This window comes from Penaeus vannamei, chromosome 9 (assembly GCF_042767895.1).
Source record: "Penaeus vannamei isolate JL-2024 chromosome 9, ASM4276789v1, whole genome shotgun sequence".
Lineage (NCBI taxonomy): Eukaryota > Metazoa > Arthropoda > Malacostraca > Decapoda > Penaeidae > Penaeus > Penaeus vannamei.
The window spans coordinates 13,666,289-13,678,788 of record NC_091557.1 but is presented as its reverse complement, the minus strand read 5'-3'; the positions used below and the strand labels follow the sequence as shown (position 1 = coordinate 13,678,788).

Sequence of the window (12,500 nt, the reverse complement as noted above, 5' to 3'; positions counted from 1 at the left end):
GTGTGTGTGTGTATTCCATTAATGTGTGCTTGTATGTGCATGCACACATACAATCACACATTAATAATTATCTACATTGTCATATATATAATGACAATTCTTATTATTACTTTATAGCATGTTTAATAATTAAATCATTTTAATTACCAGTAAGTTTTCAGAAATGCATTTAAAGTTGCATTATGATATATGGTTCTGACAATTAAATTTTTAAAAAAGGAATTTTCTTTCAGGAAGTCTCTACTGTAGAAGCATGAAGTTTATAAAAAAAAAAAAAAATTATCATTCTTACATTCTATACTTCACTTGAGTCCTTCCAAGAAAACAAAGGCATTTTAATGATCTGTCATGAACAAGAAAATCTTTTCAATACAAGAAAAACTTGAAGGAATCGACACCTCAAACAAATAGTTTCCATACAACGGACTTTATTGGACTAGATGAAACAATTACACTCCTCAAATTGATAAATCAGAAACACAAGTACATTAAGGGAACAAATAAATTCAAATAAATAGAAAATAATCAAACTGAGGAAAGATAAAAAAGAAAAAAAGAAAAATTCTAACCTCCATGACAACAGATAGTCAGAATTAATTTTTAATCATTTTTTGAAACAGAAATCAGAAATTTTATGTATTACCTTAAAAAATTTATATCCTATCTTATGAATACATTAAATCCTTTAGTCAAGTGACCATAAATCTTTTATAACATCTAATATATGGAATGCAACACTTTACAACACTAACTACTACCACGTTGCTTCAACAAGAATATATGTTCTACATAAAATAGCATTGATGAAATAAACTATTGCATTTTTTGCTAAACATATCACAAACACAAAAGTCTTCTCTTTGTATGATATAAACCATATGCAAATGTTTTCAGTCAGGTAAAAATCATTAAAAACTATTTATATAGAATTAATTATGATAATAATAATGATAATCTCAAAAATAAAAACATGTAATGTTGAAGTAGTGTTGCAAGAAGTACAAGAGCAAGATCCTACAGATTCTGATCATTGACACAGTAATGTCCACCAATAACAAGCATACTTCTTGACACAGCTCAACACCATACACAGATTGCATGTGCTACACATCTCAAATAGAAATAATAGAATATCTATACTGGCACTGTGAACTGGTTATATATTCTTATATACATTTACAATTGTAAACTATAGTGAAAATGAACATTTACCATAATACTCATGTTTTATTAATCTGTTTTGACTTTTTAAAGATTGAATCAAATCATTGTGCAATGAAATTGCAGAATACCAAAAATAGTTTATGATTACATAAAAGCATGTAAATATGTATGCACGTATGTATGTATGTCCATACATATATACAAATATTACACTGTAAGCTAAACCAATAAATCTTTTTTCTTTATGTGTCTGAATGCTTTAAAAAAATATCAGGTGCTATATGGAAAGTATTAGTAAAGCACCAGTGAATATGCGTCATTTGTCTTCACATTTATATGAAGTTTCAGTTTGTTCTTTACATCTTCTCATTCTTTTACTTTATTTTTGACTTTGTCATAAAATTAATATCTAAGGCCACTTCACCCAAAATGAATAAATATCAAAGTCAAAATATATCCATAAAGAAATAATACTGATCCTTTTTCAAGATCTTATTAAAAAAATGCAAAATAATCCCAAGTGCCTTATCAGTAATAAAGCAATTACCATCTTAGAATATAATATTTAACTTCATTACCACATAAGCAAAACTCACATGTAATTGCTTTTTACAAATAATGAAATAAATAAGGAATAACCTATGAAAATACAACAATATTACCCAAAGGCTACTGTTTACTGGGTGATTGGAACTAAAACCAATAATCAAGGTGGCCTCAAACGCACCCATAGCCCCAATACCCAAGTTTCATTGTATCTATTGAAATATCATTTTCTTAATCATTAAGTACAACCTATCCTTGGACAAATGGCAACATAATTTTGAGGTGACACTATCATAATCTGTATTAACCAATAAAAGTTTAGTTCTTTGTAATGCTCTAATTCAACCCTGAGATAAAATACAAAAAAAAGGGGAAAAAAAGAGAGAAAACTCTCAATGAGCCCTTTCATAAATCATTATAAAATATACAACAACGGTGGCTAATTTATCTTTACTTCTGCTAACTATTTTCATAATAAACCATTTCTTATTATAAGCAGGGCAATACTGGGGCAATTTTATAATCTATGGGCGTAATGCTCACTTGAAAGCTATATAAGAAATATTCTTACTTTTCATCAAGCATTTAAATGTATCAAGTACCTGCAAGACCCACCTAATGAACCTCTAAATTGTGATATACAGATAACAGATTCACTTTTTCCCTATATCCTATGGCTTGCAATTTTAGGATATATATAAAATAACAAAACTGCAATTTATAAAATTAGATACTGAAAAAAATCATCTTATTCAGCAACCAGATTAAAAGGGAATGTTCTATACAGAAGTTATTTCTTATTAGAAAATCCATAATAAGAAAAAAGGCTTATCTATCACTGGTACTCACATAGCTCTTTGGTCCTGCATTTGAGAATCTAAAACAAGCTCACTTTATCCAGATATCACAAATGATATTCAAATAAATTAAAAATGAAAGAGGCAGTGTTTCCCATTCTTATTACCCACACTGAACCTCTTCCCCTTTCTTTGGAAACTTTACAATAAGATATGACTTAATATGAAACAAAGTTCTTCTAGTCACTGTATGGCGTGTTCTGGTTTATACTCAGTTGATCACCAGCCCTGAAAAATGATAAAAAATACAGATTAGTTGAAAAAACTATTTCAAAAGCTACAATATACAACATTAAAATATATTCCTTACTATACAATTTTTTTTCCTACTGAGGCAAAGATGCACTTGACCGTTTGGTGATGACTGGCTGAATACAATATGTCAGAATAGCACTGTTGTATGTCAAATAACTATCATTGCTAATATGTTAAAAACAAATTAAATAACATAAATAAATCATAATCATAATATTGGTATTAATAATCTATCTACCTGTCTTCAGTAATCACCAACCAGGTGCATCTTTGTCCCAATACAGAAAATAAGTGTAATTACTATGCAGCATCACACACAAGAAGAAGCAACTACCATACATCGCACTAGAGTTTGAACCATATAAAACATCACAGGATATCAGAAGGTTGTCATTCTCAAAAAGGAGGAAAGTAGGGAGAAAATTAATGACTACGGTGATGGTTCGCATGATACGGAATCACCCTTAGAATTTTACCAAAAGGAATCGCGACTGTCTTGTTGATCTCTCTTTACTCTTAAGCTTCAAAATGAAGCCCAGGGTTGAAACAAGATAAAATGAGAGAGAGAAAAATTAACTTGCATAATTAACACCGATGATTTGTTAAGTCAAATAACTTCTACATCTGTTTTCCTCTTATTATTATGCAATTGAGAACATGAAGAAGTCTAAACAAACAACCTCTGGAACTCTACTTAAAAATGCAACAGCTAGCTAATTAGGTTAAGTCCACAGAAATTTAAGCTTACCTACAACAGCCTAAGCTAACTCGTCCAAGCTTTGGGTAACTTCCTCAGAGTCCACTTTCTTACAAGCACCCTCTTCCCTAAAATACCTAGAAATCTTCCTTGAATCACTCCATCATATAAAAGCAAAAATCACATTTTGAATTAAAGTTTTTTCTCCACCACACTTTATGGTGTGCTTCAAATGAAAGCTTCCATTTCAAAGCAAACTTGGGTAACAAGCATGCTTCTCCTTGAAAACCTTTTTAATTTTTTTAAGTTTTAAGAGTGAATGAGTGTACGAGTGAATGAATAGGTGTGTGCTGTGTATGTGGTATAAGTGCATCTCTGTGTGCACACGTGCATGTACGTGTGTGCACATGGTGCCTGTGCGGTGCATGTGCGATGCCTGTGCAGTGCCTGGGCGATGCCTGTGCAGTGCTTATGCGTTGCCTTGCAGCACCTCTGCGATGCCTGTGCAATGCTTGTGCAGTACTTGTACAGTGCCTATGCAGTGCCTGTTTGGTGTCTGTCCAGTGCGTCTGTGATGCACTTGCAATGTGCATGCAGTGTGTATGCTATGTGCATGTGCTTACATGCCTGTGTCTGTGTATTGTCTATGGGCCTATGAATCATTGCTTATGTGTCATTCGTATACTGTTTGTGCATAAGTCTGAGTGTGTGAATGTAATGTATTGTAATGGCTCTGTATTCTGTTTATATCTGCATGTGTGTTGTCTGCATCAGTAATTATATGTGTCCACTGTTGTAAACTAATCCATTTTGTGGCATTGTGATATAGAAACAGGACAAAACACAATATCACATCCTCATGGAAAAATGTCACTTTATATAATCAGACACATTAGTTCAAATCACATTAGTAAGATCAAACGAAATGAAAGCAATACCAGTAAAAGTATTCTCTTATAATCTTACTCAATTGTTTAAATACAATATAATCTACAGGTGTCATATACTTTGTAGCATGAATCAAAAACCCAAAACGGGTATTACATTGCCTTTATTTCATTTAACATTCACAAATAACAATAGTAAACATTATAAAATCTGCTACCCAACACTGTTGAGCAAATAGTACTGTGAAAACAAATTCAAGATGTAGAGAAATTTTAACATAGTGTCAAGTTAAGCTGAGCTGTTCGGTGTTGTCATTCAATGCAATGTATTGTACTGGCTGTGTTATTATGTGTTTTATTGAGTATGATCCTACACAGCAAACATACAGTAGCAAAGTGACCCTTGCTATTGTATACATCTATCATCCACCCAAGCCTTGGGAATAACATTACCCCTACAACCCTTCCCCACAAAGATGTAATATCATATCACCCACCATTTACGGGTAAACTGTCCATTTCTACATTCACTATAAAATGCTATTTTCTGTTGATCTGGGCTGCAGAATGTTGCATCACAATTTGCACCTGTGATGTGTGTCATTTTGTATTGTGTTGTGTCAGGTTTACAAGGACCTTCATTCTTCCAGTATTTAGCTATGTGCAGCATTTGTAAGCTTCATCTACCTGTACCCATTAATTTATAACTGCAGTGGGCACAGGTAATCACATATATAAGCAAGATCATAAGCCCTCTTATTTCTTTAAATGTCAATATACATATAAGAATGGCTATTCACATAGGTGCATGGTGAATTACGGGGTGGAAAACAATCAAATTTTTCCTCCCTATAGAATAAATGTATTCTGTAGATATCATACATTTGCCTACAGAAGGGAGGTGTAAGAATTCAAGATAAAAAGAAAGAAAGAATTAGATTGAACAATAATCATCAACTATGGTTACATTACTATAGCACTCTTACTAGAATTAGGTATTACGTACTTGGGACATGGTCCTAGCAATGTAAATAACCAGCTGTGCTTTCCACAAGCATTATCAACTACAAGCTATCACCTCTAAAATCCAATACTTGCACCCAATGTATCCTTTAAGGGGATTGTCATGAGCATACATAATCAAGAAAACAATTCTGGTATGATGAAATCAACCATGGTGAATTGCTATAAGAAAAAAAAAAATCCAATCAAAACCTTCCTTGCTCTTAAATGAGTTCACACAAAAGTTATTAAAAAACAACACTCTCTCTTTTACATCCTTCATTCTTTCTTGATCCTATATATAGCAACAAAGAGTTTCTTTTAGGAATATGATGTGGGAAGTCATTCTGCAAGTCACAATTTTTTTTTCTGTTTAGGAAAATTACAGACCAAAAACAGACTTCTTTTACACCTATTTCATAACTGGTTGAGCACACTCATATTTCACCACAATTATTAGCCAGTTGCCCATCCAATTTACCAAAAAAAATTGACTATTAAACCAACTTTTTTACATGACAGTCCCTTTAATTTGTATTCTACGTGCTTTTCACAGTAAATCTCCATCACCAAGACTGCAACTTACCTCTTCCCAAATTTGATGTGGATAATAAGGAAAATGATTCCAAGCAGGAGACAGATAGCTCCCACTGTGATGTATGCAATACCGAGGAAGTTATTTTTGCCACCTAAGAAGCTGGTTGTGGAGAGAATCATTCGCTTCTTGCCACCAAATGAATCCACTGGGTAATTGTAGTCAACTTCCAAATAGTAACGATCCTATGAAAAAAAATGAGATAAAGTTTGATCTAAGGTTGATGCCAGAGATATAAATGCTAACAAAATAATTACAAGTGATAATTCTAAATGATGAAAATTCTGAACTAAATTCTTTATATTTAAGGAAAATTTAATTCCTACTCTCCTTGTATTTTCAACTAAGGATAGAAGTGCATCATGACAATCAACTGTAATTTTTGCAAATATTTTGATTTTAATATTAAGCCTTCCTGTGTGTAGGAAGAACAGAAAATGAAGAGGCAAAAGTGGAATAGGAAGAAGTGACGCTGAAGGCATAGCAAAGAGGTGGATGAAAATACCTAAACATCATTGTGGTTAACTGATCAGAATCTAAAATTTATACATACTGCAGGAAGTCCATTGATGAAACCCTCCTGGCTGTGGTCAATTTTACGGTAGAGTTTACGGAAGGTGGGAAAAGCTGCACTGCGCATCCAGACAATCAGGTCCTCATTCCTATAGCCATTATTATCAGGGTCATCTGGATCAAGCTCCCATACACTACGAGTCCAGTAGAGAGGCTTTACAGTGTCTTTGAATGCTGTAAAGAAATGCAATCAGTCTTTTAGTGTCTGCCCTTTGTACTTGCACTGCCATACCTTACAAATACTAGTAAAACTAACAGAAATTAAGAATAACGATGTTCTTATTAATTTATAGGAATAATGACCTCCTATTGCTGATGAACAAAATATGATATTTAGAGAATGTATGGAGAAAGAATTTGCCTCTACACCTTTCTCTACCCCACTTGGTACTTCTCACTCCCATTCACTCTCATCCACTCATACTCAAATCTTGCTCGTTCATGCTCTCTCACATCTACCACATAACACTACTGCTCAGCCTCTTTCACTCCTTTGTTCAATCAAGCTCTAATGTTAGTCTCACTCTTACTCATGTTCACATCCATTTTTGATCAATCACAGTCATTGTTGCTCACTATCACTTATTAACTCTTCATATAATCAGGAAAGAACAGAGACAACACGCCTCTTACCACCAGTCTCATTCAAGGCTCCTTCGGGATTTCTAAATTTCAACTTCCGATCTGAGGGCCAAGCAATGCCTTTCTTGATCAACTTTATGTTTTCACTGTCCTTTTTCCGGAACAACCTCAACGTGTCTGTGAACAAAATTTGCAAGTTAAGAATATAAGAATATACATGAAAATTAATATCTCCACAATACAAGAGATGTATTTGACGGGTTTCAAACGTATCTTTTGTATTGTAAAGATATCAATTCTCATTCATACGTTTTCTACATCAAAATCAATACTTGTGATGTATCTGTCAATCTGTATAATAATATATATCACAATACGAAAAATAAAAAATCTTTCCATACCATTAAACATTGAGTTAGCAATTGCTCCACAGGGTGCAAAGATTTTATCCTCAGAATCAGTTGCAAAAGGCTTGCAATCACTGTTAACTGTAGGGTTTACTCTTCCCAACAACTGATCATCATCCCTAGACTTAACATAGCGACGATGATTCTGGTAGAAGTTATCCAAGCCATAGTAGAGGTAAACCTGGAATATCGTAAATCATACTTTAAGTCATCTCTAACCTATAAGCTGCAAGAATTGCTATCTAATACATGCATAAATTATCACACACTATTACTTGAAAACTACTGGAAATAAACACCATCAAATGAACATTTCTTACATTTTTTTCAAAAGTTTCTGAGATGTTGAAGCTAATGCGGCATGTGCAGACATCGGTAGTTTCTTTTATAACCTCTTTACACGGCCTCTTTGTTCCATCAGCTAACTGATGGGTGATGCTCTCACAATCTGTGTACTCCAACTGGAACTCTTGTACCTTTTGAAGGAATAAGGGTTTATGAGTCTTCCTAGTTATGTTTAGAAAAAACTATACCCAGATGAGACCATATTACCACCAACATATATATGATATATTTCTCTTCAATATCATTAATAACCTTTGCATCAACCTCATCTTCTCACAATCCCCATAATTAAGGCTTTACTCACGTTCTCTGAGAAGTAGAGGAGAGCCACCCCCAGAGGGATAAACAAAAGACCAATGAGGAAAAATGCCGGAAGGACTGTATCAGCTGTGAGGATCGGCTGCCATGCTGGAAGTCTCTGCTGCTTAAATTTCTGTTTAAATTTTGAATCTGTGCAAAAAAAAGCAACATTAATTCCCATTCATTTTACATCTAATCAGGTCTTTGTCTAACAGTATTTCCAAACTAGTACTCCGATATTATTCAGCACTTCTTTTACATCAAATAAATTTACATAAAATAAATTTTTAGAAGTAATGTACAAACCATTTTTCCACAATCATACTTTATAAGTTTAATAATCCTAAATCAAGTTCAATGATACTATATAAAAAGCACAACATTACCAAGCTTTCGTCTCTTCTCTTCTGCAGCTTTCCGTTCATTGGAAATTATTCGAAATTTTAAATCTTGAATCTGAGTCTCAAGGGTAACAACTTTCCTCTCTAATACCCTCACATTCATGACAGCCTCTAAGTCCTCAGCAGGCATTGCTTTCGTATTTGGCACAGTAATTCAATACCAATATACTCAAGTGTCCTATCACCTTACTTAGTATAAACTACTATATCATTCTTGGTCTAATAAAACCTACAAAAAATTGGAAATATAGCAAATACTAGTACGTCTTAATTCATGGACAGTTAAATGAACACTAAAAACTCTCCATATTCCAATAATTCATAACCAACACCTCCACTCAATTGGTTTTCAAATAATTCTCTAAAGAATGTATCAAATCTAAGACTGTATCAAACTTGCGTCAATATTCTCAGATCAAATAAACTACAAAACACCCCAATAAATTACACAGAAATCAATGTCATCTTTACATATCTTGCTCATTACTTAATTCAGCTAATTGAATAAAAGACTGCAACATCTAAATCACTTTTGATAAAACTATCACAACACTACATCAAAAAAAATTAAATCAAAATAAATAAATAAACAAACAATAATAATAATACTAATAACTGCTACACTTTTTACAAGTGTATATAAAAATAAATTTATATCTTGCGTCGGCACAAAAACAAAACCACACCACCACACGGCACCCTGACAAGAGGCCTTCTGATTTCCCATTCCCCCCCAACACGGTCCATAACTCTCTGCCCTCCCCTCCAGGAGCCACGCCCAGCCAACTTCCCCTAATGGCCCTTGATAGGTGCAGTGGGGTCACACAAACTCCATGGTGTAGCCTACATGGTAACTCAGCCCAAAGGTTGCCAGCAATGTATAAATGCTACTCATCAACATTTGAACACAAAAAAAGTGTAAAAAAACAACAACTCTCAAGTGGAAGAAAAGACTACCATTTAACATCATTAACAATAATAAAACCTATTATCATACCTATAATAATAACAATAATAATATTAATAATAATGATAAAAAAAATATAATAACAATAACAACAATAGTGATCATCATCATCATCATCATCATCATCATCATTACTATCACTATCACTTATCACTAATAATAATACTATTATCATTATTATCATTAATATTATCCTTATTATTATCATTACTATTATCATCATTATCATTATCGTTATTATCATTATAATCATAATTATCATTATAATGATAATCATTTTCATTATCATCATTATCAATAACATAATAAAAAAATAAAACTAATATTGATGATGATGATGATAACAATAATAATAACAACAATAATAACAACAATAGCAATAAGAAAAACAATAATAACAATGATGATGATGATGATGATGATGATGATGATGATGATGATGATGATGATGATGATGATGATGATGATGATGATGATGATGATGATGATGATGATGATGATGATGATGATAATGATAATGATAATGATGATCATGATCATGATCATGATCATGATGATGGTGATGATGATGATGATGATGATGATGATGATGATGATGGACGATGGTGATGATGATGATGGACGATGATGATGATGATGATGATGATGATGATGATGATGATGATGATGATGATGATGATGATGATGATGATGACGATGACGATGACGATGATAAGAAGAAGAAGAAGAAGAAGAAGAAGAAGAAGAAGAAGAAGAAGAAGAAGAAGAAGAAGAAGAAGAAGAAGAAGAAGAAGAAGAAGAAGAACAACAACAACAACAACAACAACAACAACAACAACAAATACAATAACAACAACAACAACAACAACAAATACAATAACAACAACAACAACAATAACTAATGATAATAATAATCATCATCATCATCATAATAATAATAGCAACAACAACAATAACAATAACAATGACAATGATAACTATGATGATAATTATAATAATAATAACAATTATTATTAATCAATCAATCAATAATGACAACAATAATAAATTCTATAATAACAGGGATGATAGAAACAGTAATAGTGAAAAAGATAGAAAATAATAACTATCATAATATTGATAATGAGGGCAAGAATGATGATGACTGATCATCATTACAAAGATAATGATAATGCTAACACTGATGCTAATGATGATTACTCATAATAATAATGAATTAAGAATACCATAGAGCCAATCCCAATGAAGCTTATAAATACAATGAGCTGAAAAATATTCATGACAGTATACTTCACATCAAGATTATTAGGAAATAAATTAATTAATGATGATGATGATAATGATAATCATAATGGCAATAATAATTATAACATTAGCTTACAATTACTATCATGAGAATAATTTGCAACCTGCACAACTACCTAACACTCACTATCATAATTGTGATAACAGTGATAGCAAGATAAAATATACCACTAATACAAAGGGGCCATACACATCAAAAGGATAAAAAAGTGAAAGTGAGGCAAAACCCACAAGGACATGACGTTGTTGCACTGGGCTCTCGGTAAGGGCAGAAAATATCAGCCGAGGGAAGACCTTACCTTCCCATTGTTATCTTCCCAGTGACTCCCAGTGGATCAATAAGCCACCAACCAGCCAAGGGGGAGAATAGAATCAGCAGGACAGAAAAGGCCAGAAGGGGGAAAGAGGGTTAAGGATGTGGAGGAGGAAGAGGAAAAGGATGTAGGAAGGAAGCAGAGGGGTGGGGAGGTGGAGTTGGAGGTGTAGGTGGAGTTGGAGGTGTAGGTGGAGTTGGAGGTGTAGTTGTAGTTGGAGGTGTAGGTGGAGTTGGAGGTGTAGGTGGAGTTGGAGGTGTAGGTGGAGTTGGAGGTGTAGGTAGAGGTGAAAAGGGGGGGGGGGGTGGAGGTGGAAAGGGGGGGGGGGTGGAGGTGGAGGTGGAGGTAGAGGTAGAGGTGGTGGAGGAGATGGAAGTGGAGGTGAAGACAAATGTTGAGGGGGAGGTGGAGGTAGAGGTGGAGGAAGAGGTGGAGGTAGAGGTGGAGGAAGAGGTGGTGGTAGTGGTAGAGGTAGAGGCAGAGGTAGTGACAGTGGTTGAGGTGGAGGTGAAGATGGTGGTGATGGAGATGGAGGTGGAGATGGAGGTGGAGATGGAGGTGGAGATGGAGGTGGAGATGGAGGTGAAGGTGGAGGTGGAGGTGGAGATGGAGGTGGAGGTGGAGGTGGAGATGGAGGTGGAGATGGAGGTTGAGGTGGAGGTAGTTTGTTAAGATAGAGAAAGAGAAGGAAGAGGAGAAAGAGAAGTAGAAGAAGAAAGAGGAGAGAAGAGGAGGGAGAGGGAGGGGTTCGTGGAAGGTAGAAAGGGCTAGGATGGAGGAAGGAGGGGTTAGGTGGAGGAGTGTGGCATTAGGAGCATGAGGGAAAGAAGAAAGAGGAAAAAAGGAAAGGAAAGAAAAAAGACTAAAAGACTAAAGAAAGGAAGATGGAATAACCAAACACAAATAAAGAATATGAAAAGGAAACACCATTAAATGAACAGAACTGCTAATGGAATCTAGTAAAAAGTAGGAGCCTTCTAATCAGAACAACCAGACTGAAAATACTTCCAAAATAAAGCTGATCACAAAAATGTTTCAGCACCTACAAGTCTCATGACCACACCCCTTCCTGCAGCCATAAAAAACATATTGAGTCTCACATCATGAATATGAAAATGAGCCTTAATGGAAAGGGTCTTTAGGCTCATTTGCTGTTTGCATGTGTAACAGGCAACACATCTAAGACACATTTCCATTGATTATGTAAATAGCATTGGTAAAAATCTGTATAAAAATTAAAGGAATTTATTTTTTAATCCTCTATTAAATTCTAAATATAGCAAAAGCTAAGGCAAGTAATTGC

At 34.0% G+C, this 12,500-nt stretch overlaps 1 protein-coding gene across 2 annotated transcripts in view; it reads right to left on the bottom strand.

Annotated features, from left to right (window-relative positions):
- Nucleotides 1–411: 411 nt before the first annotated feature.
- Nucleotides 412–12,500, bottom strand: part of Cdc50 (cell cycle control protein 50A) — a 20,300-nt gene continuing 8,211 nt past the window's right edge. The window contains exons 1-8 of one of the 2 annotated variants that reach the window (XM_070125340.1): nucleotides 8,597–8,756; nucleotides 8,215–8,360; nucleotides 7,886–8,041; nucleotides 7,560–7,746; nucleotides 7,210–7,335; nucleotides 6,557–6,750; nucleotides 5,995–6,188; nucleotides 412–2,795 (exon numbers count right to left, since the gene is read on the bottom strand). In XM_070125340.1, the coding sequence (XP_069981441.1) occupies nucleotides 2,747–2,795; nucleotides 5,995–6,188; nucleotides 6,557–6,750; nucleotides 7,210–7,335; nucleotides 7,560–7,746; nucleotides 7,886–8,041; nucleotides 8,215–8,360; nucleotides 8,597–8,741 (1,197 nt within the window). In that variant the 5' untranslated portion in view covers nucleotides 8,742–8,756 and the 3' untranslated portion in view covers nucleotides 412–2,746. Of the gene's footprint in view, nucleotides 2,796–5,994; nucleotides 6,189–6,556; nucleotides 6,751–7,209; nucleotides 7,336–7,559; nucleotides 7,747–7,885; nucleotides 8,042–8,214; nucleotides 8,361–8,596; nucleotides 8,757–12,500 lie in introns of those variants that run through there. The other variant, XM_070125341.1, reaches the window with a different exon arrangement.